The sequence below is a fragment of the Emys orbicularis genome, chromosome 13 (genome assembly GCF_028017835.1).
Source record: "Emys orbicularis isolate rEmyOrb1 chromosome 13, rEmyOrb1.hap1, whole genome shotgun sequence".
In the NCBI taxonomy this organism is placed as follows: domain Eukaryota; kingdom Metazoa; phylum Chordata; order Testudines; family Emydidae; genus Emys; species Emys orbicularis.
The window spans coordinates 17,275,201-17,297,298 of record NC_088695.1 but is presented as its reverse complement, the minus strand read 5'-3'; the positions used below and the strand labels follow the sequence as shown (position 1 = coordinate 17,297,298).

At 42.5% G+C, this 22,098-nt stretch overlaps 1 protein-coding gene across 1 annotated transcript; it reads left to right on the top strand.

Moving 5' to 3' along the window:
- The first annotated feature begins 5,831 nt into the window (after positions 1 to 5,831).
- Positions 5,832 to 21,643, top strand: LOC135888176 (L-amino-acid oxidase-like). The gene is made up of 7 exons (XM_065415991.1): positions 5,832 to 5,844; positions 13,911 to 14,134; positions 15,200 to 15,306; positions 16,632 to 16,833; positions 19,047 to 19,100; positions 19,992 to 20,125; positions 20,833 to 21,643. Exons 1-7 carry the CDS (start codon positions 5,832 to 5,834, stop codon positions 21,641 to 21,643), a joined length of 1,545 nt encoding a protein of 514 aa, XP_065272063.1.
- Positions 21,644 to 22,098: the final 455 nt, after the last annotated feature.

Sequence of the window (22,098 nt, the reverse complement as noted above, 5' to 3'; positions counted from 1 at the left end):
TGCTCCCAGCTGGGAGATGGAGTTAAGTACTCCTGCCTGTCTGTTGCTGGACATAATTTCTGCAAATGAATCCATGCTTGGTATTCAGATCCATGGAAGTTAATCTACAGGGAACGTTTTCAGATTTGCAGTGTGATTGCAAAAATAGCTGTGGTGGCAATTCCTCTCTCCAGCCCAATCATCCTTGCGTCTCTCTTAGCATATCACTTACAAACATTTGCAAGGAGATGAAGATAATTGCAGCGTAAAAAGAACAGAGTAATTATCAAGAATGTCAATGTCTTTAATCCAGCCTTTCCTGGTAATGCTAGGAGTTCCCACACTACCACTAAAATTCATTACATTACATACATACATACATACATGAACAGCCACCTTGTAGAGCTAGAATGTCAGAATATAGCTCCAGCCTGGCCAAAAATATTAGCTCAGACTGAGTCAGGGAAGGAAACTTTACCTAGAGCTGGTCAAAATGTGTCAACCAAACTCTTTTCCCACTGAAAACAGTGCTTGTGTTGACTACACAATTTTTAATGGGAAAATCTCTTTATTTTTTACTAAATAATTTCCATTGTCTCATGGAAAATTTACAAAATTGAATGATGAAAAAGTTTCATATGAAATAGAGATTTTCAATATTTTTTATATTTCAAGGATTTGACTCCAAATGTCAGGGTTTTTTTCTGGTTTTGGAAATTGAATGATGTCAGTATCCTCTCTTTGTTTTATTGCAATATTGGTACTTTCCCAACTTTTCTCTGCCTTTTTTTCCTTTTCTCTCTCCTTCCAATGGAAAAATTGTAGGAAAGATACAAAAGTGAAAGAAAGTAGGGAAAAACCCAAATTTGGTGGGGCTGAGGGAGGAGTTTTAGAAAGTAATGGAAAATAGGGGAAATAACATTTTTTACATATTTATTACCAACTGGAAAAGGGTGAAAAAACAAAATATGTAAAATAATTTTTTTCACAAACAAATCTTGAAAAATCTTTAAGTGATGTTTTCACAATTTATAACTTGGAATACAGTAAAGACATAATACAAAGAGTAATTCTCAACCTCCTCACTCATATGTTTTATCTTTCCTCCCTTTTGAAAGGGCATAAAAGGGAGAAATCTGGAAAATAATGAAAACTGAAAGAGGAAAACTTTTTTTCTCAGTTTCCAAAATCCAAGCCAAAATGATGTTTTAATTCAAAATGTGAGACATGAGGCAAAATTCACCATTCATTGTTGAGTGCATATTACCTTTCAAGACCATTAGAGCTCAAAATGAAGTAAAATTTCAAATATTTTGACATGGATGGCCAAGCATCTCAAACAGGTGATTAAGAGAAAACAGAAAGCTTACAAGGAATGGAAGAAGGGATGAATCAACAAAGAAAGCTACCTGGATGGATAAAGTGACAATTGCCAAAAGCCAAACAGAGGTGGACCTTGCAAAGGAAATTAAAACAAATAAGAAAGGTTATTTAGCTAGCTAAATAAAAAGAAAGCAGGAAAGAAGAAGTGGGACTGCTAAACATTGAAGACGGGTGGAGATTAAAGATAATTTAGGTATGGTCCACACCTAAATGCTTTGCCTACGTTTTTAATAAGGGTAATGAGGAGCTTGGGGGCAAGGCCAGAATGACACATGGGAACAAGAATATGGAAGTAGAAATTACCACATATGAGGTGGAACGCAGACTCAAACAGCCTGTTGGGACCAAACTAGGAGCCCCAGATAATTTCTGTGATGCTGGCATGCCAGAGGCCAGCGCTTGCCAAGGCTGCAAGCATTAGCTAAGAACTGACAAACTCATAGCTGAAGATCAGACCAGTTCACTTGCGTGTTAGTGTTGCTCAAAATAGGTATTAGTCTTATAAGAATGTATTCAGTGTTTAGACTCTATAGAATGTTTGTAAGTTGCTGCATGCATTAATCTTATTTATAATGTCTGTATTTCATGCTAGCAGGAAATATGTTAGTTTTGCTTTACGACTTTGAAAATGTTTACTCTAAACTTGTGAATCCAGATGGGAAGAGTGTTCCCCTGGCCCCCATCCAGAGGAACTATCAAAATCAAATGGGCCATCAAGGAACACAGCAATACAAAGGATTGGTTAATGTCCCTATCACACCTTGGAAATGCTACGTGCAAGGAAGCTTGTCCTGTGGACTGGGAAGCTGAAAGAAGGAAATCAAACAAAGACACAGAAACATTTTTCATCTCTTTGCTGTTTGGTCTCTCACAGGGCCAGAGGTACCAAACTGAAGCCAGACCCAGAGGCTACCTCCTGGGTCTGCTCTGAAAGATATTTTGAATTAACAAAACATTACAACTCTGTCTCTCTTAGGATTTAGATTGCAGCTCATTTTGTGTGTACGTTTGCTTGCTTTAACCTGTAAATAATGCTCTTATTTCTTTTTTCTAGTTAATAAACCTTTAGAAAGTTCATTACAGAATTGGCTACTGGTGTTGTCTTTGGTGTCAGATCTATGGTACCAATTGATCTAGAGTAAGTGACTGGTCTCTTGGGACCGGAAGCAACTTGAACGTGGTGTGATTTTTGGTGTAAGTGACCATTTATCACTAAGTCCAGTTTGCCTAGGTGACAAGACAGACTGGAGAGTCTCAGGGGACCAGTCTGCGACTCCATAGTAAAACTGTTATAGTGATCTAGGAATTCACATTTGTTATTGGCTTGTTAAAATGTGATTATAGACCATATCACCAGTTTGGGGTGTCTGCCCTGTTTTTCACAGTCTGCCCTGAGGTAGGCATGCACAGTTGTGAAACACTCCAGACAGAGTGACAATCTCTATTGAAGAATAAGAAAGGAACTGGCTCATAAAATTGAAAGCCCAATAGCAAGGATGATTAATGAATCTGTAAATTCGGGGGTCGTATCCTATGACTGGAGAATTGCAAATATAGTACCTATATTTAAGAAAGAAAACAAAGCGATCCAGGAAATGACAGGCTCGTTAGTTTGACCTCAATAGTATCCATGGTGGTAGAACAGTGGTTCCCAAACTGTGGGTCATGACCTCACATGGAGCCACTCCATGAGCAGATGGGGTTGCGGCAATCCCAAGTATGCGAAAGATGCTATTTAGTAAAACATGCAGCATGACGTTGCAAACACCAGAAGTGTGCAAGCTCACACTGTGTGGACGATGCCATTTTTCTAAAGCAACATGGTGTCCTTGATGTGGCATGACCTTGCACATATAGTGCGTGAGAAGCCAAGCTGCATGGAGGACGCTATTTTTGAATGGTATCCTCCATGCTATCTGGGGTCACAGGAAGCAATATATCCGAAAATGGGGTCATGCAGGGAAAAGGTTTGGGAACAACCATCTTAGAACAAATTTAGAAAGAGAGAGTAATTAAAGGCTTAAAAGATAAATGGCAATAGGGATAAAATACAACATGGTTTTACATGGTTTTACAAAAGGCAGATCATGCTAGACCAACCTGAATTTTTTGTTTGAGAAGATAATTATTTTCTAGACAAAGGAAATGCAGTAGATCTAATTTAACTTGATTTCAATAAAGCATTCGATACAGTTACACATGAGAAAATTTTCATTAACTTGAAGAAGCTGGGGATTAATACAAGAATTGAAAGGTGAGTAAGGATCTGGATAAAGGGGAGACTACAGCGGGTCATACTGAAAGGTGAACTATCAGGCTGGAGGAAGGTTACAAGTTGAGTTCCTCAAGGATCAGTCTTGGAACCAATCTTATTTAACTTTACCTCAATGACGTTAGCATAAAAAGTGGGAATGTGTTAATAACATTTGCAAATGACACCAAGTTGGGAGGTATTGCCAATGTGGACGAAGACAGGAATATCATACAATAAGATCTGGATTACCTTGAAAACTGGAGTAATAGAAATGGGATGAAATTTAGTAGTTCAAAGTGCAAGGTCATGCACTTTGGGGCCAACAACAAGAATTTTTTCTGTAAGCTGGAGACTTACCAGTTGGAAGTGACAGAGGGGAGAAAGACCTGGGTCTGCTGGTTGATCATAAAATGACTATGAGCTACCAATGTGATGTGGTTGTGTAAAAAGGCTAATGCAGTCCTAAGATGCATTAGCAAGGTATTTCCAGTAGAGACAAGGGAGTGTACGGGTTCTGGTATCCCATGTTTAAGAAAGATGAATTCAGGTTAGAACACGTGCAGAGAAAGGCTACTAGGATGATCAGAGGAATGGAGAACCTGCCTTATGAGAGAAGACTTAAGAAGGTTGGCTTGTTTAAAAAAATGAAAGTTGAGGGGAAATAGGATTGCTCTCTATAAATACATCAGAGGGACAAACACCAGGGATGCAGAGAAGTTCTTTAAGTTAAGGGCCAATGTCAGCACAAGAACAAAAGGATATAAACTGGCTATCAGCAAGTTAAGGCCTGAAATTAGACAACTATCATATGAATGAAGTTCAAGAACAGCCTTCCAAAGGAAGTAGTAAGAGGGAGGGGAAGCGAACTTGTTTCAAGACTGAGCTTGATATGTTTATCGAGGGGATGGTATGATAAGGTGTCCTACAGTGGCATATGGCCCATCTGTGACTGCTATTAGTGAATATCTCCAATGCCTGAAGATGGGATGCTGAAGAGGGAGGGCTCTCTGTTAGTATAAAGAATTCTTTCCCAGTTTAGCCCACATACTTAGGGTCTAACTGAACACCATACTTGGGGCCAGGAAGGAATTTTCCTCAAGGTCAGAGTGGCAGAGATCCTGGGGTGTTTGGTTTTTTCCTGCCTTACTGTTCAACATGAGGCATGGCTCACTTCCTGGTTTGAATTAGAATCAATGACGGATTCTCTGTAATTTGAAGTCTTGAAATCAAAATTTGAGGACTTCAGTAACTCAGCCAGAGGTTAGGGGTCTATTACAGGAGTGGGTGGGCAAGGTTCTGTATCCGGTGATGTGCAGGAGGTCAGACTAGATGATCATGATGGGCCCTTCTGGCACTAAAGTCTATGAGTCTATGAAACTGAAGAAATAAAGATTTGAATTGTGCTTTTCAAACAAGGCACCAAAACGACTTTAGCTCTGCCTGAATAGAAATGTCAGCCAAACATCTTCCTTTCTCTGTAGGATATAACAACTATGTATCACAGACAATTGGCTTTGCTCCTTGTGTCATGTATAACTGTCTCTGATACCAAGTGCACTGTATATTCCTTGTACTCATCCTAGTTATTTACGTGGATTTGCTCCAATTCCATTATCCGGGTGCACGGTAAAATTGGAATATGGAAACACCCGAGCCGTTTGAAATTCAGAGAACTGGGTGCTACCCAGAACCATAAGGTCTGATCTAGTGAGGTTCTGAGTGTCCTGAGCAACTTGCAGGACTGGATCCTAAATAAAGACTGGGGAGTTTGTGCCTTTGTTATGGGTCTAGTCAAAGCCATAATTTGCATGGTGATTAAAGTATATGACTATGAAAAAGGCTATAAAGTATCACATACACTATTGGGTTCAGTGGGCATGCTATGGAGCACAGAGGATCAAGGGAGGCAGAAGGAGATGAAGGGAAAAGAACATGCTTTTCAGGTAAGAATGGAGGGCTACCAGATTCAGAGGGACTTGAGGAAAGGGCAGAGCCTCTCAACACCCACACATTCTTTGATCCTGAGTCCCATGTATCCGGAACGTGCTGATTCAACCCACAAGCTGTGCTGAATACATCACAGGAGGAAGCCCTTTGATCTCCAAGCTTTATTAGACATGGAGCTAGCAGTTCCCTAGAGGCTATTTATCAGCCAGGCTAGTTGTATGTATAAAATGAGAGGGTTTCCTTGATGACTTGAGCTTCCACTTGAGACATGGACAAGTTCTGTGAGTGAAACTTCTCTTAAAACTTTTGCAGAGGGATGGGGATAGATTATCGTTTTGGGAACATCTTACTCTACCAGATATTCAATTAACTTTCCTGTTTCACATCTTTCTCATTCTCTTGTTATGGTGTCTCTCTTTTTGTCTTTTTCTTTCTCTCTCTCTCTCTCTCTTTCAGTCATTGTTCTCCCATTATCATTTACTTCTCTTTAAGTGTGGCAGACAACAGCACTAATGGCATATTTTTGGTTGCACTTGGCCTCAATTACACAGCAAAATCAATTGTATTGTGGTACGCTGGTGTAATAGCTCTGCTCTGTCCAAACTGGAAACCATTTTTTGTTTCAGAAGGTGGAGGAAGTATCTGGGGTGGGGGGCAGTTATTCTAGGCCTTGTCTACACTACATGGGGAAATTCGATCTAAGCTATGCAATTTAAGTTACGTGAATAGTGTAACTCAAATCAACATAGCTTAGACTTACTTACCACGAGGTGCACACTACACAATGTCAACGTGAGATGCTCTCCCATCGACTCCCCCTACTCTTCTCAATCTGGTGGAGTACAGGGGTCGACGGGAGAGCAATCTGCGGTCGATGCATCGATTGCTGCTTGTCGATCTCCCGGTAAGTGTAGACAAGCCCTTAGATTTGATTTTGACCAAGGAAGAGGAACGAGTTGCGAATGCAAATGTGGAAATCTAAATTAATTTTACAGCTGATGAAAATGTATCATATGAAGAATTACTCAGTGGAAAATTGATTTGCTTTCCAAATAAAAAATGTTCATGGAATTTTTTATTTGTTTAGGAAGTCATTTTTAATAAAGACTGAATGCTGATTTGTTGGCGCGCGGGGGGGGGGGGGGGGGGGGTTCTGTTTGTTTTCAAAAATTGAAATATTTTGGAAAAAAATGAAAAATGATTATTTTCCAGGGGGTTTGGCTTGGTTTTTTGTCAGTAAAACAGAACATTTCCACGAGCATTTCTGAGAAAAAAATGAAACCAGTCTATTACAAAAAAATACAAATAAATAACAAAAAAGAAGGAAAATACAATTTTCTGTCTAGCACTAATTCACTTTATTTCTGCACTGGGAAATTTTTATTTGCAAAGCCTTCACTTGTTTCAGCGGGAAAGTTCTGTCAGTCGACTGACTTCTTCTGTTACTTCTCCATAGTGCAAGATACCTGACTTGGTGGCATGAAACTTGGGAAGTGTCAATGCCAGATCCACACTTTGAGTGAGACTATTTGTATAGACTTAGTTGGAGGGGATGATTAGGCTGTGACAATGAGAGGCTCATGGTGTATGGTTACAGAGGAGAGGGAGAACATACAGCACTTGTAAGGCCTTGCTGATGATAATGTGTTGATGATAATCCCCTCTCATTTGACCCTTGACAGTGCAGTGAACCTGATGATCCCATGCTTGCGGGAGATCAGGGCATTTATGAGGATTAGCTGCTTGAGGTTCATTTCAAATAAGAGAGAAATAGCTTTGGTAGGTTGAGGGAAGCAAACATAGGAATTGTTCAGCTGTATATCACCGCCCACAACTGAATTGAGTTGGACATGACTGGAAAAAAGTAATAAAAGAAATTGCAGGTGTTTCCTTAGATCAAAGATTGCTGCTGGATGCTTAGCGGTCCAACATAGCCATTATATTTGTTTTCCTTTCCTCTTCCACCTGCTTCACTTGCCTGCAAACTAATTTCAAATCCATCAATAAAGAAAAAATGAAATTATGGTGACCATTCCCATCCCACGCATCCTTATGTCCCTTCCTCCAGGAATACCTTCTGATGTAGAGGGCTCCATACCATCCCGAAGATGGCTGTTCCTTTCAGGAGCAAGTGAACATGGAACTCATGTGGTGTGTAGGACTTTATTCTCCACCAGGATGAATTCCATCCACACTGTTTTTATGTTCCCAGCTGAGCTCTGAAGGCAAGCACTCCTGCTTGCCTGTTGATGGCTATAACCTCTGCCAAATAATCTCTGGTTGGTGTTTAGCTCTGGCAGACATCTCTAGTTCTGCAATGTAATAGCGAATATATCGCTGGCATCAGAACTTCTCTCTCCAGCCCCATCATCTCCATGTCAGTCCTATCGCAGACAAAAGATAAGGAAAAGAATGCTGATAATTTCAGAGTAAGAAGAACCTAGGTTTGACTAATATAGCAATCTCCTGCAATATCCTAGACAAACCTTACGAAATTAAGCATCAATATTTTAGGAGTTCACTGTATTAAAAATGCAAATGTTTATCTATCATTGTGGGATTGTAGGGGACATTTCTAGGGAGGAGACATGGCAAATGTCTTTGATAAGTCTTTGATAAACACTTTGATAAGTGTTATGATCTTAAAAGGACTATTTGAAACAATGTAAATGTTTAAAGTTAAGGGAATTTCCCAGGAAATCCACAGGAGGAAGGGTATGCAAATGTCACACTTCCAGTTGGGCAAGTTCCTAGCCTTTTGAAGCTAAACCCTGAGGAGAAAAGCGTTGCCTGCAAATTATCTATTTTGTAACCCTTCTGCCCATCTGAGTTGGCAGCAACAAGGGCCGGGTTCAGTATCTAGGGGTTCCGTTTCAATAACGCAATGCAAAACCGGCTCGAGCCCCCACCTAGTGACCTGGGACAATTATATACCACCCCCTGGGCGCCTCTAAGAGGCAATACTTCCCCTCTTGCAAGCACGGAGTCTGAGTGTAGCAGAAAATGTTTAATAATGAGGAAAACGACATCAGGAAAACGACATCAGCAGTAAATTGGAAAAACACCACAAACAGGATTCATAACACAAACCCTGAGCAAAAGACCCACCCCAGCAAATTGGGCCGTGTCCTTTCCCTTTGGTTCTTGAATCCAGCAACCCAAGAATCACCCAAAGTCCCAAAAGTCCAACAACCCCCAAAGTCTCTGTCCCTGGTCAGTGCAGCCCCAGAGTTCAAAGGGGGGGCACACAGGGTGTTAAGGGGCACCTTACGTGATCCGAGGCCTAACGGCTGCCTCTCCATGGGCTTCCGCTGCAGCCTTCACCACGAGCCAGTCCACTTCCACCAGCCATCCCGTGAGCCGCTCCTGCCGTCCAAAAAACTGCTCTGCTCTACCAGCTGCTCCGCTCCGTTCACCGACCTGTGAGCCACTCCAGCTGTCCCCACAAACGACTCCACTCGCCGTTCCTTGGGCCCCTCCAACTGTCTCCACAAGGCTCCGCTCCTCCAGCCATCCCCGCAAACTGCTCCGCCAGCCGCTTAGCAATATAGCTTCAGGCTCCCCCACTAGTTAACACAGTGATCTCAGCTCTTAGTAACTTTAGCTCTTTTGTGATTTCAGCTCTTAATGATTGCAGCTAGTAGTAGGGAAGCCCCAGTGCTTGTGCACCATTGGCCCAAAGTGAATTCTGCATAGCAGCCTGTAACTAGACTCTCAATAGAATCAAAATTAGCTCTGCTATTCCACAGAGGTGGTGCAATTGGTGTTTCAGGCCCTTAAAGGGGACCTATACCATCAGGTACAAATACCTTTCCTATCCTCTCTCAATTCACTGGGTTTTGGAACCCATGCCCCTTGTCTAACGAGTGCTACTTAGGTAATGGTGAGTCCCTCTGGCATACAACAATTCCACTGGCCTTGATTCACATAATCAGGGTAACAACACTTTATTCTTCCTGCCCCAATAACAGAGAAACTGGGGATCCCACACCAGCCAAAGTAACCACTTTCGGTTGCTGTGGGCTTATGCTTGGCATGTGGGTGTGCCTATGCAAACAAGATCAGCCTGAGGTTCTTTCCACACTCGCCATAATTCACCACCAGATGTCAAGGTAGAGCTCATCCTGACTCTGCTTACATCTTACAGATCAAAGACCCTGGCTGTATAAAGGAGGGACTAAACTTTTAATGAGGGTGCTTGTCCTGAGGAACAGCTGTTATGAACTTGTGATCACAGAAAGCTGCCTTGGTGGGGTTTGTAGGGCTGTTCACTTGCCCTGGCTGGAGTTAGGGTGGTCTCTGGTAAGCTTACTGGATTGCGTGTCTAAGTTCTTTTATTGTTTTTAATAGATTTTCTCTGGCTATGTCTACACTGGCAATTGCATGACAAAACTTTTGTCTTTCAGAGGTGTTTAAAAAAAAAAAATCCTGAAAGACAAAAGTTTTGGCAACGACAAGAGCCAGTGTGAACAGCACTTTGTTAGCAGGAATGCTCTCCTGCCGACAACACAAATGCCGCTCCTTGGGGATGGAAGTTTTTTGTCGGCAGGAGAGCCGACAAACAGCAGCTACGCTGCGCGACTTTTAGCGGCACGGCTGTAGCGACACCGACGTGTCGCTAAAAGCTGTGTAGTGTAGACATAGCCTCTGTAACGCTTTCACCTTAAGAATGAATGTACTTGTTTCGAAAGAGCTTTGTGGTGAGAAGTGGACAGTTATGCTGTTTATGACATCTGAGGAGAAAGCAAAGTAGGCCTGCTGGAGTAGTCTGACTTGCTAGGGAATTTGCAGTGTAGGCTGGCAGCTGTGCAGCCTGGAAATACCCCAGTCAGGAAGGAGGGAGATGCAGGTCTCCACCCAAGAGGGGTGATGGCTGGGGAGCTGTAAGCCTAAGGGTGGGGAAGGGGAAACACAGGTGCAGTTGCCCTGAACTGTGACACACAACGTTCAGTGCCTTCAATCCAGATCTTCCTGGAGTTCTCACACTGTTGCAGGAAATACATTACATACGTGCGTTTCTACCTGTGGAGACCCTATATAATTCCTGGGCTCAAAGGGTTGGATACATTTTGTGCTCAGTTACTTTCAGTCAATCTGAAATATATGGCTCTGTCCTCACCCAGAGTCGTGGATTTAATGGGCAGACCATACTGGCTTTTAAGGAAAATTTAAGAGTGCCTTATTCTTTCAATACCACAAAACAAAAATTAAACTTTCCATTTGGTACTATAAATGAGGCACTAACTATGTCTCCAGATATGGCAGATAGTCCCCCTCCATCTCTTCAATCGCTCAGTTCTTGGACTGAATTGCAGCTTGGACCAAACTTAGCTTTTTGCCTCCCTGATCTGGGGGATCTCTGTCTGCCAGTGGTGTAAACTAAAGGAGGTTCAGAGTTGCTCCACTTTATGCTGACTTCCAAAGGAAAACTAGAGGAGGCTCAGACATCCTTTACTTCATCACAGAAATTACAGAATTGTAGGGCTGGAAGGGACCGCAAGCGTTCTTCTAGTCCATCATCTCTGTGCTGAGGCAGCACCAAGTATACTTCGGCTATCCCTGATAGATGTTTGTGCAACCTGTTCTTAATAACCTACAATGATGGGGATTCCACAACCTCCCTAGGTAACCTATTTCAAAGCTTGACTATCCTTACAGTCAGGAAGTTTTCCTACTATCTAACGTAAATCTCTGTTGTGACAAATCAAGCTGATTATTTCTTGTCCTTTTCTCAGTGGACATAAGAACAATTGATCATCATCTTCTTCATAACAATCTTTTACATGTTTGAAGACTGTTATCATGTTCCCCTCAGCCTCCTCTCCTCTAGAACAAACATGCCCTGTTCTTTCAACCTTTCCTCATAGCTCATTATTTCTTAACCTCTTAGCATTCTTGTTGCTCTGCTCTGGACTCTCTCCCATTCATCCGAATCTTTCTAAAGTGTGGTGCCCAAAACTGGTCACAATACTCCAGTGGAGGCCTCACCAGAGCCAAGCAGAGCAGAACAATCGGCTCCTGTGTCATACATCCGACATGCCTGTTAATACAGACATTTGCCTTTTCACATTGTTGACTCATATTCAGTTTGTGATCCACTATAACCCCCAGATCTTGTTCTGCATTATTGCTACCTAGCCAGTTATTCCTCATTTTGTATGTGTACCTTTGATTTTTCCTTCCTAAGTATAGTACTTTGCAGTTGTCTTAATTGAATTTTTTCTGTTGATTTCAGACCAGTTCTCCAATTTACCAAGATCATTTTCAATTTCCAATCCCATCCTCCAAAGTGCTTTCAAGCCCTTCGGTTTGATGTCACCTGTCAATTTCATACGTATAATCTCTATTCCATCATCCAAATCATTGATGAAAATATTATATAGTACCAGACAAAGACCTCCACAGGACTCCACTTGATACAGCCTCTCAGTTTGACAGCAAACCATTGATAACTACACTTTAAGTACAGTTTTTCAATCAGTTCTGCACCGACCTTATATTCATTTCACCTAGACCATATTTCCCTAGGTTTTTTTTAATGAGAATGTCCTGTGGGATTTTGTCAAAAGCCTGACAAAAGTCAAGATATATTATGCCGCGTCTTGCAAGATATATTTATTTCAGTGGCCAGTGGCCCACAGGGACTGTCAGAGAGCTCTGGGGTATAAAGTTCACCTCTTTTTTGTTCAACAATGCTGCCTACACAAGCCTGGGAAGGAAGGGTGATGTGGGCGCTGCTAAGGTTGCTCTGAACTATACAATAGAATTTAGATGGTTGATTTGATCTTTTAAAGCTCTAACTGGAGTGGGAATTGGTTCTGTGATGAACCACATTGTTCGCTGTCTGACACTTAAACAGCTGTGCTCAGCAGGAGTGGGAACTCCTTTGTGCTTTGTGAGAGGGGGAATCAGGGATTTATATGTTGGAAAAACAGAAGAAAAAATTGTCCTGCACCATGGAAAGGAAAAGCAGAACTGAGTTTTTAAATGCTGTGAAGAAGACTCTGGTTAGGTTCCTCAATTCAACCCATGAGGTCAAGTCTTGAAGACCTTGTTATTGTAGTCGGCCGTGGCCCCCATCCATGGCTTGGCCTCTGCCAGGCAGGAGCAGCTCCTGCTCCATGGGGACAGCCCATGGTCCCCCTGCATCTGCCTTTTCAAGCAGTCTCTGCCTGTGTCTGTGTAGACTTCCTGTCATGTCCTTACCTTGCTTTTGAAGTGCAGTTTACACAGCTTCCTGTCTGAACCACAAACACCAGTGGAAGTCCTCGCTGATATGAGGGGCTTGCTTAAAGCTATATTACCAATTGTATTCATGCTTATGAATATGTAATTAATATGTAAGGAGTGAGTGAGATAGTATGAGTGTAAGAAACCAATTACAAGGCTTGAACCGAAATATTACCATGTAAGGATAATCAAGGTGTATATGGGACTGTATATACACCTACGGCAGTAGTGGCCAGAGAGAGATGTAACCCACGACAGCAAGAACTCAGGACCGGACCAGAAGAAGTAGAGCCCTCCCGCAGATCCAAAGGGATTCCGCGGGCTCTCATCACCTAGTGGTTCGATCTCTGGGAAGCTGGAACCTGGCCAGTCTCAGTCACCTAAGATCGAAAGCAACACTTGTGTCGAAAGCCTGTCACCAGTATGCATGGAATGTGTGTGTGAGTATAATTGTGCAAATAAGGGAAGCAAGCAATACACTAACCCTCAGTACTGCTTCAATTTGACCTTTGTTTGTGGTTATTTCTTGCCCTGAGCATTGGCCTGCTAAACCCAGGGTTGTGAGTTCAATCCTTGAGAGGGCCATTTAGGGATCTGGGGCAAAAATCTGTCAGGGATGGTACTTGGTCCTGCTGTGAAGGCAGGGGACTGGACTCGATGACCTTTCAAGGTCCCTTACAGTTCTATGAGATAGGTATAACTCCATATTAATTATCAGTTACATCATATGAATTTGTCCTGCGCCATTCCCTCACAGGACAGCCAGCCCCCATATCATCAGTTCTCTGTGGGATGCACAGATTTAAATGTATCTGTGGGGGCCAGGACCCTCAGTGTAGAAAACATTTTGAATGGGCCATGTGATATTTTAGTTTAGAAGAGTGCATCAACTGTTAGAGGATTTGAGTATTAACTTCCCTTAGCTTATATGCTCACTGCATTTGATCATAATAACTCTCCTAGTTTGTTCATACAACTGAGCTCCACATTTGAGGGTGTTAGCCTCTTCCTAAAGCTGAGGCGCATCATGTCAATAACATTACTGAGGGCTCTGTGTTCTCAGAGAAAGAGTTGCCTTCACCTGTGTCATCTGTTTTCTTTGTATATCTGTCTCTAGTATTTCTTCAGCTCTTCCTCCTTGTGGCATTCCCGAGCTTGGAGAGCCTGCCTGGCAAACTGAAGAAGTGGGAACAATGCTTCAATGACCCTGACTATGACGAACTGGTGGATATTGCCAAAAACGGATTGGAAAAAAGGTGTAGTTCAAAGAAGGTGGTGATTGTTGGGGCAGGAATCAGTGGACTCACAGCTGCCAAATTGTTGAGAGATGCTGGTTGCAAGGTAATTCTATCGACTGAGAGGAGCCAGAGAAAGGCCAGGGAGTCCGTGCTCCCTTGAAATAGTCTTATTGTTTCTTTTTCATAGCATTAACAATGCAGAAGAACCAAAGGAGGTGAATTTAAGTAAGCTGGGTGAACTAAGAAAAGAAGAAAGAAGGATGGCAGATTTTTTTTTTCATTTCCAGACAAAAAGTTAATTGACTTAAACTTAAGATTGTTAGAGAAATAACAACATAACCAAAAGAAAAAATAATAATGTTGTAACAAATAAGCCCTGGAATCACTGTATTTTATGAAGATGGTGATTAGTTAAGCAAATGTTCCAAAAGACTCAAACACTTCACCATAACCCCTTTACAGTCCACATGTTTCTAACAAAATTCTCTATGTGTGAAAATTGATATTAGCCATCCCATAACAACCTTAATTTGCAACCTGGTCTTTTTTGTTTGTTTTGTTTTTCCAAGGAGCTACTCTCTTGGTCCTCCTGTTAGCCTTGGGAAAGACTGAAATCCATTATCCCTATCCACTGCCTACACATCCACAACTCTCCCTCTAGAGAGCACCCAAGAACTACAGCCCCCCAAGGCTGGAAAAATCAACAGAGATCACTTGTGCACTTATACTTTAAGTGCTTAGTTGTTGTACTAAACACTCTCTCATTGAAAATCTGGTACTTACAATACATGGGAAAGTACATGTACTTTCTATACACTTACTATTAGTGTAAAAACTACCAGATTAGAATCTGATCCTTGAGATCTCAGTTCAGAAATACATCTCTATTTAGAAAAGCTGCTTGAGCACATACTTACTTTAAGCACATACTTATTTTGAGTACATACTTACTTTGAGCACGTGCTTAAATCCTAGGGAGTTCAAATTCAAGTTTAGCATATGCTTACTCATTTTCCTGAATCAATGCCTGAGTGCTTACTTACTGTCCAAAATTACTTTTATAAAATATTAATTTTATTTCTGTGATGACCAAATAAACCTTTACCATACAAGAGAGAAATATACCGACAAGGGATTAAAAATGATGGCCTGTGTTCCATGTTCCTAGGTTCTGATTCTGGAAGCCAGTGGCCACTTGGGAGGACGCATCGAGACCTATCGAGAACGAGATTGGTACATGGATCTGGGACCCATGCGTTTGCCAAAACATCACAGGTAATATACGGTTCACCCTGCTCAGCCACCAACCTTGTTCAGAATAGTGGAAATCCCATTTTAAAGATTTTTATGATAATTCCTAGGGGAAAAAATCTTTGGAGGTGCAGATTTGAATAGTTAAAATACCCCTTTATTCTCTCATGTGGACGACAAGCACTGCGTTGAATCATCAGCCTATCTGCAGGAAGGAGAAAAATTGGAGCTGTTACTCTTTTTGCACAAAGGGGCTGGGAGTGGGTGGGCTGAAGCAGAGAGTGGGTTAAGTAATGGCTTGCTACTGCACCAGCCAGTGCAGCTAAATGACCATAGAGATCCCAGGGCCCAGGACTACTCCAAATTAATTCCCCCAGAAGCAAAAGGGAACCAAAGATTTGGCTGTGGCTGCTCAGGCAGTCGCAGACAAACATTTCATTTCAAGTCAGCCAACCAAATTGAAACATTTTGATTTGCGAATGTCTAGATGTTTTGACATTTATGTTCAGAACCTTTCATCACACTCTGGGATGAAAACAACATGAAAATACCAGTATTTCTCTCGCAATAGAATAACAGTTTTCACAAACAGCTCTGCTTATGAGTCTGCTACTCCCTTACCCTGTAGCTCAACCACTGCAGGGTTTTGTTTTAAATCCTTAGGTCCCAGGTTCAATCCCTGCAGATACACCCCCTAGTAGTGTTATTACAAATACATGTATATATCTGATCTTTTTTTGCTCTGAAGAATTTTAGGAACGGGCCGCTTTTGCTGTCATGTGTCTTGTAATGAGTGAGAAAGAGTCTGATTTTACAATTAGTAGATGTAATACTTGATCATCATGTGTAATCATTGAAGTCAATGGGACTGTTCTGATTGGAAGAGATGGTCAAAATTTTTCAAGCAAAAAGTATTTTTCATTGAAAAATGGCATTTCCTGTTTTTACCAATGTTTTTCATGACACATTTACCTACATTTTTTATTGGAAACAAATCATTATTTAAATACTTATCAATGTTGCTCATTTACTGAAAACTTGAGCTTGTAGTACATTTCCCCCCCCCCCATTTTTTTAATTAAGAAGTTGTGAAAGTGAGTCTGATGTGAGCCCTGCAAAACTGAAATAATGTCAATATTTCAAAAAATTTCACAATTGAAAAAAGTTAACAGCACTAGTTGCATGATTGTTTTCAGGTGAAATATATCTTTAGGGTCATATACCCACAAATAATTTCAATTACATAGGTAGGAGCCATCTGATTTTTGTTAGAGGATCATATATGAGCATATAACATTCTTTCACATTTTTGACATTTTCTTTTTGTCTCCTCTTTCCTTTATCTTTAGGATTGTGCGTGAATTTATTAAACAATTTAGACTTAAACTGAATACATTCTATAATATTGATGCGAATGCCTGGTATTTGGTTAACAATGTCAGAGCAAGATATAAAGATGTGGAAAAAAACCCTGATATCTTGCGGTACCCTGTGCATCCCGCAGAGAAGGGAAAATCTGCCACTCAACTTTATGAGCAGACACTGGATAAGGTATGTGTGTTGTGGAATGGACTCATGTACTGTAGGTAGGTCTTCACTTCAAAGTTAGCATGGGCTGTTCATCAGTTTTTGGCCCTAAACCTGTCTCATCCACAGACACAAAACCATCTCGCTCAAGTTGAAGAGTCCTTTCAACCCAGGCTAGCTGGCAGAGCTTGGGTTTTAGGTGCTGACCTGCCTGAGAGACAGTGCTTAATTTGTGCCAGGGCTTGCCAAAACTGAGCCCTGGCTCCTCTAGGCTAGGAAGTTCATAACCCCGGCATTACTGGGCTTGCTACATCAGTTATGAATGTAAAAAAAATTGCTTGAACATTTCATTAAAAATTAAGCCCTGCTGAGAGGAGTAGGGCTTAGGACACACACCCCTCCTTGGCATCTCCCACTGGCTCATTTAAGTGACTTGGCATGCTAGCTTTTGTGGTTCCCATTCTTGGGTGTTATCTCCTTCCATTCACCAGGTAGGAACCTGAGCATCTAACTCAGACTTTGTGAATCCCAGTGCATTTCTAGGCACCTACTTGTTAGGTATTGCAATACTGAGCATGCAATGCCTAAGTCCCTGTGGGAATCTAGGCCCAGATGTTTAAAGATAACTGACTGAGGAGCATACATCTCATATTTAAAAGGGATTTAGGCACTTAGGATTCCCATAGACAGTCAATGGGATTGAGATGATTAAGTGTGGGATTCACAAAGATATTTAGGCTCCTAACTCCAATCAATTACAAAGGGAGTTAGGCACTTAAATCGCTTTGTCAATTGCACCATCTCAAAATGAGACTTAGGGCTGGTCTACACTAACCCCCCAATTCGAACTAAGATACGCAACTTCAGCTACGTGAATAACGTAGCTGAAGTCGACGTACCTTAGTTCGAACTTACCGCGGTCCAGACGCGGCAGGCAGGCTCCCCCGTCGACTCCGCGTACTCCTCGCGCCGAGCAGGAGTACCGGAGTCGACGGTGAGCACTTCTGGGTTCGATTTATCGCATCCAGACAAGACGCGATAAATCGAACCCAGAAGTTCGATTGCTTGCTGCCGAACCAGCGGGTAAGAATAGACGTACCCTTAGTCTCCTAAATCAGTGTGTCAATGAGCACAGCAATGTCTTTCAAAATGTGGGCCCTAGCACCTAGTGTTTTTTTCACAAGACCGACGTACCTAACTCCCACTTATTTTAATGACAATTAGATTCCTAAATGCTTTGCGAATCCCAACCCAACATGCTTTCAAAAATCCCAGCAGGTGGTTATTGGCATCTCTGGATGCCTAAATACCTTTGAAAATCTGCCCCCCCCCCCCCGAGTACCTAAGTCACTTGTGAAAATGGGAGTTAAGGCTCCAAATTAATTTAGGCACTACTGAAAGGTTTCCCTTTGGTCTATTTATTTTTTATATTTTAGAAAGTCTGAGTGAAAGCAGTTCAGTTAGCTAGAGAACCGTAGAAGTGGAAAACAAAAAGCTCCCTTACCCTTATTAAAACAATCTTGTTAACAGCTCTTTCACCTGAGCAGTCATTTCATGTCTCGCCCCCTTGTTCATATGCACTAGGATACTGTCTTTAATACGGCCCTACCAAATTCATGGTCCATTCTGGTCAATTTCATGGCCATAGGATTTGAAAATTAATCAATTTCATGTTTTCAGATGTTTACATCTGAAATTTCATGGAGTGGTAACCCTGGGGGGTCCCAATCCAAAGGAGGCCGGTGAGGATGGGGGGGTGTTGCAAAGCTGTTGAGGCGGGGTTGTGGGATTGCCACCCTCACTTCTGTGCTGCCTTCACAACAGCACCCTCTGGAGCTTTCTGCAGCTGCAAGAGGTTTCTGGAGGTGGAGCTGGGTCTGATTTCCCTGGGCTGCTGGGAGTGCCCCAGCTGGGGGCTCCTAACTGCTAGTCTCGGCCGGGCTGAGGGGGAGATCCTGGTGTAGATATCCAGAGGTGGGTCTGATCTCCCCCCCAGAGTGGCTGCACAGGAGAAGGGTAAGTCACATCCCTCCCCATCCCAGAGGAGACTAGCAACTGGAGCCGGGGGACCGGTAAGAGCCCTGTCCCTGCCTCTGATTCCACTGTCCGTGAATTTGGTAGAGCCCTAGTCTTTAAGTACATAATCACATACGGGTGTGGTGAGGTGGTGAAGGGGAACCTTTAAAGGCAGAGCCATGATCATGAAACAAATGACTGTTTTCTTGGTTGCTCCCCAGGTGACAACAGACTGCAGTGCTCTGAAAGAGAAATATGATTCCTTTTCCACCAAGGTAATGGAAGTTGGCATTCCAGCATCTTTGAATCTAAATGTTTCTAGTTTCCTAAACCTTTCATTACGTTAGCCAATAGAACTCCTTGTGGGATAGATCTTGCCACATGCACACAGTCATGGTAGAAGATAATGCATGGGACTTCTCCTAAAGATCCTGGCTGGGCAGAGGTAGTACATTCTATTCATGGGTCTTCAGGGGACATACAGGGGACTTCCCCCTTGGGTCTTCCTGGATCTGCTTTCTGGCAGGAGGAGGGCAGGGACATGGATCCACGTTATCTCTGCTTCTCTCTACCCAAAACACCAGCCCATAGAAAGCAAGCAGTCTTGGTGCTCCCATACACCCAGTGTTTGAGTCGTGAAGACAGGACTCTCCTCCACTCCTCTGTAATAGATTTAGCATCTCTTTTTCCCATCCCAGCTGACATCCAGTTTTGTATCCTCATCCACAGTTATTTGAATGAGACAACCTTCCTCTGTCTTCCTCCCACTGTTACTTTTACCCTATAAGAGGTGTTGTCTGGACCACAGTTCTCTAATCCAAGGTAATTAAACTGTGGTATGGACACTATGGATGAAATCCTGTGCTCATTGAAGTCAATGGCAAAGCTCCCATTGACTTCACTGAGATCAGGATTTCATCCTGTGAATGGAAAGGGGTGAGGGATTGTGTCTTGAAAGTGAGCATCAACCTTACTTTAATGATTGGTTATGAGGAAGCAGACAAATCACACAGGGGGGTAGTGAATAGGTTTGACCACTGCCCATCCCTAATGCATACTGAATAATTTCTGTGTTCATCTGCAATGAAATATCTCTTTGGCTGTCATTTCTAAATGAGGATATAATATGCATGCACCTTCCACCCTCTCCACTCTTCCCCACCCAGGAGTATTTGATTAAAGAAGGAAATTTAAGTAGAGGAGCCATCGACATGATTGGTGACTTGCTGAATGAAGATGGTAGATTTTACATGTCATTTCTTCACTCAGTCATGGCTCATGTTATCTTCTCCAACAACAGGTGAGAAGAAATGAATCTATTTACTTGCTTTATATTTGGAAGAACATGTGCCTGTGGTAGGATCTGTCTATCTAACCATCCATTTTTAAATACCTCTGCAACCTCATTCTATCTCATCCATCTATCATCCCTTCTATCAATGCAGCTGGTCACCTTCTTTCACAAAGGCACTGTTGATCTCAGTAGTCACAGAGGGTATGTGTATAATTCACTAGCCATGAAATGCAAAGGTCCCTTCACACAGGGTGAGCAGGACATTACTGAAAGAGTCCATGGCTTCTAGCTGGGTGGGTTCCTATGGAATTCAATAATTAACTCAAGAGTGTATGTGCTATGGGCATATTGGGGCAGAGCTCTGTTGTATCTCACGAACCCTTTTGTTAAATGACCCCAAATTAGGATCACTAATTCTACCCACAATCCTATGAAACATACCTAATTCCAAGGCAATGTGAGTAATCATGAGGTTTCCAGAGCATTTGGAAGAGTGAATCTTTAATCATAGAACTGGTCTTCACCTTAACTACAGCAGACCTGGCACTCTGCTAGACGCTGGAGCTGGAGAATCAGTGGAGGGTAGCTTGTATCTTCATCTATGAAGCTCCTTACAGCTCTCCTCATAATTATTCTTCTTGTGAAATTCATTCAGATAACTTGTCAGAGGATGTCATTGTTTTACCATAATCTCTTTTCCCTCTTTCTTTCAGTTACGATGAGATAACGGGGGGATTCGATCAACTTTCTAATGCTTTCTACCAGTATATTCATGGGAGTATTCAGTTTCACTCTCCAGTAGTGAAGATACTAACCAAGGGTGACCAAGTGAGAGTGTTTTACCGTAGGGCAAACACATCGGTCCCCTTATCTGTGACGGCCGACTATGTCCTTGTCACAACCACGGCAAAAGCCGCACGGCTCATTAAATTTTCTCCACCTCTTTCTCCTCTCAAGACCCATGCCCTGCGCTCCATTCACTACTCAAAGGACGTTAAGATTGCTTTGGCCTGTACTAAAAAGTTTTGGGAGAAGGATGGAATCCATGGCGGGAGATCAATCACTGATCGCCCATCCAGATTCGTCTACTACCCCAGCCACAATTTCCCCAGTGGCCTGGGCGTGATCCTGGCTTCCTACACTTGGGGCGATGATGCTGAATTATTTATTTCCCTTAGTGATGAAAAGTGTGTTGATGTGGTGCTGGAGGACCTGGCAGAAATCCACCAGGTGCCCAAAGATTATATCCAGAGTGTCTGCAATAAATATGTGATCAAGAAATGGGGCCTGGACAGATATTCCATGGGCTCATATGTTTCCTTCACCCAGTACCAATATGTCGACTACTCCAAGGCTCTGTTTCAGAATGAAGGAAGAATCCATTTTTCAGGAGAACTCACAGCCCAGCCTCATGCCTGGATCGACACTGCTATGAAATCTGCTTTGAGAGCAGCCAGGAACATCCATGCTGTTATTAATGCCTCACCGGGGCAGCAACATGAGCTGAAGGAAAATGAACTTTAATCGATTCAATAACTGTAATAGTGAGGGTGTTTGGGGAAGGGACAAATGAACCAGCTAGCACTTGGGGAATTAGAAATTGCACCACTAATCACCATGCACTACTCGATTGTTACTTGAGGTTCAGCCCTGAAGGGGTGGTGCATAAATTGCCTGCACCAGCATTAGACTATTACTCACATTGCTGAGCTGCCTCAATCACTCTGCTTAGCTTCCAGAGGGTGAAGCCGAGGTTGTGCCCAGTCCCTGCCCAGTCCCCTTGCACCCACATGCTCTAGGAAGATGATAAGTGAGCAAGTAGCTTCACTTAGTCCTAGGTCTGGGTGTCCCATGCAGGAGTGTGAAGGGGGTTCTGACTCCCCCTGCCTTAATCAGTCACATAATCTGAACCACAGCCTACCTAGCATGGAAACTGTGGTTGTTCTGCCTCCCTCCTCTGGAGCCAGCCACAAGTCCAG